The 4,390-nt window shown below is 18.5% G+C and overlaps 1 pseudogene across 1 annotated transcript; it reads left to right on the top strand.

Annotated features, from left to right (window-relative positions):
- Positions 1-2,249: 2,249 nt before the first annotated feature.
- PmUG01_00015150 lies at positions 2,250-3,192 on the top strand (annotated as a pseudogene). The gene is given in 4 exon segments: positions 2,250-2,315; positions 2,453-2,609; positions 2,626-2,762; positions 2,776-3,192. Coding segments are annotated over 4 exon segments (777 nt in total).
- Positions 3,193-4,390: the final 1,198 nt, after the last annotated feature.

The raw sequence follows: 4,390 nt of genomic DNA, 5'->3' as shown, positions 1-4,390 counted from the left end.
TGTATTACGAATTATATTAAAAAAAAAAAAATATGCTACATACTTAATGAAAACGTCTTATTCTGTTATGAGTTAATGAATATAGTACATTAATAGCGTTCATTTATTGTATATTTTCAAAATTTTACCTATAGCTATATTTGCGTTCTTTTTAATTATTTATTTTTTGGAAAAATTAAAAAATTATATTTAAGAATTCTATTTCTTAATGAAGAATTTCATTTTCTCCATAATATATAATGAATAATAAACTAAACACATTTACATATATATATATATATTTATAAAAAAAAATATTCTTTTTTCATTTTTAGGAGAATAAGAAAAAGATACCATAAATCAATATGCTATATATTTTACTACAGTTGTGGGAGATATTCTCAATTAGAACGTATTTTAGAATAAATTATATATCTAAATAATTGAATTAATTATTATGTTACCTATATATTTCTAAAATGTAAAGTAATTATTATTAATGATTGATGAAATATTAATAAAATGAACAACCTTATAGTAGATCATGGGAATGATATATGTAATCCGATTTATGGCGTTATTTTTCAATTTTCATGCTATTCTATTGTGTATAAATTATTGTATTATATTATCATTTTTTATGTTCATTAAAACATGTTATTAATTAACTTTTAGCGCATGGCGTAAATTTTAAGTGAACATTCACCTTCACGTTAAATAAATAAATTTGTTTTTTTTAAATATATATCTTTTTTTTATTTTGTTACACATATTTCAATATTTATAAAATGTACAGTAACCATAATTTTTATATTATTATACTTTCTACTAGCAAAAACTTTTTTTTTAAATTATCTTTTAACATTATTCCTAAAATATTAACTATATTTTTTAAAAATTACAATTCTTATAATATATTTATAAATAAAAAAACCAATTTATTAGAACATTTTACTAATATAGCAAATATTAATCCTGTTATGGAATTATAATAATAAAAAATTATACATGCAAATTTTTATGACGTTTACATTATTTTAAAATCATTAGAATTCATAAAAAAAAAAAGATATAAATACTTATTTTCTACGAATGTAATACATTATATATATTATAATTTTTTAATATAAAAATTATTCAATTAGGAAAAAAAGAAAATAATAAAAATATGCAAATAATATTTCTTTTAATATAACAAGTTGTGTTCCAATAATGCCATGGATCAGAATTTATTCTACTGAACTTTTTTTAATAGAAAAAAAATGGGTAAAAAACATAAAATATGAAAACAATTAATAGAAAAAGTAAAAAGAGAATAAAAATAATAAACTAACAGGAATGTGTAAAATACATAAAAATAAATACAAAAAGTAATAGAAGTATTAGAAGAACAAAAAATAGGTTTGAAAAATCTTATAAATTAAAATAAAAAGATAGTTGAGAAAAATGTAAAACTATATAATATAGAAAACATAGTCTGTTTTAAATGTTAAAAAGGTTTTTTTAAAAACTTATTATTTTCCATTATATAATCGTTATTTATATTTAAAATTAATATAAATTTGAGTTTCATATTTTAGTTATTTATTTTTATATTTTTTTCTTCATTTCTATATCAGCATATTTATTATCATATTATAATTATACACAATAATATGTTCATAAAAAAAAAAAATTATAATCATAATAATATTAATGACGGATAGTTTATTTATTAATAAAATCCATATGGCTTATATTAATGATATATCTATATGATAAAAAGGAATGAATGGGAGAATCTATTGTAACACTTGAAGTTTTATCTATACATTTATATATACAGATTTATTTATATTAAGTTTTACAATAATTTTATATATTATTATTATTTATATTTTTAAATTAAATACTTATAAAAAAAAATAATAAATAAAATAATTTAATGTTATTAAAATAATTATAAGGGGACATAGATACATAAATAAATATTTAAATACATTTAAGTAGATATAGGCGTTTCTCTATAGATATGTTATAACGTTTTTATAAAATTAATTCTTAATAAAAATCATTATTTTTAATTTTTTTTTTTTATATAAAACTTTTTGTTTCATTATTTTTTTTTGAACAGTAATTTAAATATTTTTTATAAATCATTTTATATTGTTCAGTTATATTTTCATATTTATATTAAAGTGTATACCTTTGTAATTTAATATATTTAATTGAAAATTAAATAATATAAAGTAACACTATTTATTATTAAAGTTGAAACAATATTCTTTTTTATGTCTTTTTCGACAGTCATATTTAAATTGTCTTCTACCAGTTCAAATGATAATTACTGCAGTTGGGTAAGATAAAATATTTCAAATAAATATATTTGAATTTTAGTTAATTCCATTTCAAAATTAAATTAATTTAAAAAATAAACTTTTTTTAATATTTTATTTAAATATTTTCGGGAAAAACAGAGTCTCCACTTTGAAAATCTTATAAATTCTCTAAAGTTATACCAGAAGTATATTTAAAACAAAAGATAACGGAATATGAATTATCAGAAAAATATAAAAATTTTATTGGGGAACTATGGCTTAGTAGATGGAAAAAGAAAATGATATAAGATTTTAAAAAGTATAAGAATACTTGGCCTGAAAAAAAAGCAGGAATTTAATATTTTTTTTAACAACTTAGAGGATAAATGGATGCATTACAATCCCAGTATGAAGGAAGAATATCAATCATATCTTTATGATGTATGCTCTAGTTGGAGCATAGATTAATGTATGGAACGGTTTAAAAAAACATGGAACATATTATATAACATCAAATTTTGAGGGCTGGTTGAATGAAAATATATCTTTCTACTATAAACTTATGACATCCAAATTGATTAGGTGGAATAAGAAGAAGAAATGCGAATGGGATTTAATCGAAAATAACTTTTGCGAAGTACGTTGAAGGAAAAATAAATTACGTGAAGATTCAAATTTTTATTTAAGTGCTGCAGCTTATCCATATTGAGTAAATATAAAAAAAAGAGAAGAGACAATGTGGGAATTTTTAATTTAGAATATTAAAAAAGAATATGTAGATAATACAGTCACAACCTTGACACCAATGGCTCAACAAATTACGGAGGCTTATAATTATTGGTTAGCATTGTTCTATATAAATTCAATAGAAAATAAACTCTGGAATGTGTGGATTATAGAAAAGAAAATGAAATAGATTAGTTTTTAAAAATATTAGATATTCTAGTAAAATAAACAATATGAAATTACAAATTTTCCTTCTATTTACTTTACAAATATTTCATCATACAAAAATGAAGGCTATGAATGATACAATTATGTAAAATATAAAACATATAAAATTTTTTTGTAATGTAATATGTAATGAATATATTATATATTTCTTAAACAAAAAAAATGATTATAAGGAAAAAAAAAAAAAAAGTAGAAAAAAAATGAAACTAGATCAATGAAATGAAAAACTGAATTGAGTGGTATTTACAGTTTAAAACTCACCTTAACACAAAACATATAATAGTTTATAATGGTGACCATAAATTTTCATTCATATATAAAATATTATAATTTACTTTTTAATTTATTTGCTTTTATTAAATTTGTGCTTAAATAGTATTTGTTCATATATATTATTTTTTTTTATAGAATTTATATTATATATGAAAAAAAATATATTATAATAAAGCGCTTTTGTTTTATTCTTTAATTTATAAAAATAATTTATTATTTAAAATCATATATATCATTATATAATTTTATTAGAAAGATATTTCTCAGTCATTACTACATTTATTTCTATATTTCATAATAACAGATCTATAATTAGGATGCCTAATATAAATAATATTTTTCTTTAGACTTAAATTTATTAGTGAGGACATGATCAATTCATCCCTCAATTAAAATTACACAATAAGTATAAAATTCCTCATTAAAGTAATTTATATTAACTCTTTAATATTATATAATAAATGAGCATACCATATACTTTTTTGCACTATATAACATGAGCTGCGTGCTTTTAACTTGTAATAGTATTGATATTTAAATACCCTTAATTTAATGGATTTGGAGTTATTACATTTTTACTAGTGAAGAGTTAATAGTCATTTTTAATCGTAATGTTTGACATTACTCCATTAAATAATCATATGCAAAAATATATATATTTTTTGTATTATTTTAACTTATATAAATTGAAAGGCTAATACGTCTTATATTTAACCACTATTATAAAGGATTCAAATATTTAAATATTTTCTAGTGCTTTTTTAATTTTATTTTTTATTTTTCTGATAAATTGTTTTAAACCAGTTTTTTTGTTTTTTTTCGTTATACAGTCGTAAAGATAATACATTATTTAAAATTTTATTATTTCGTTTTTTCTTTATTTCTTA

The sequence above is a fragment of the Plasmodium malariae genome (genome assembly GCF_900090045.1).
Source record: "Plasmodium malariae genome assembly, contig: PmUG01_00_3, whole genome shotgun sequence".
NCBI lineage: Eukaryota > Apicomplexa > Aconoidasida > Haemosporida > Plasmodiidae > Plasmodium > Plasmodium malariae.
This window is presented reverse-complemented; position numbering and strand designations above follow the sequence as displayed.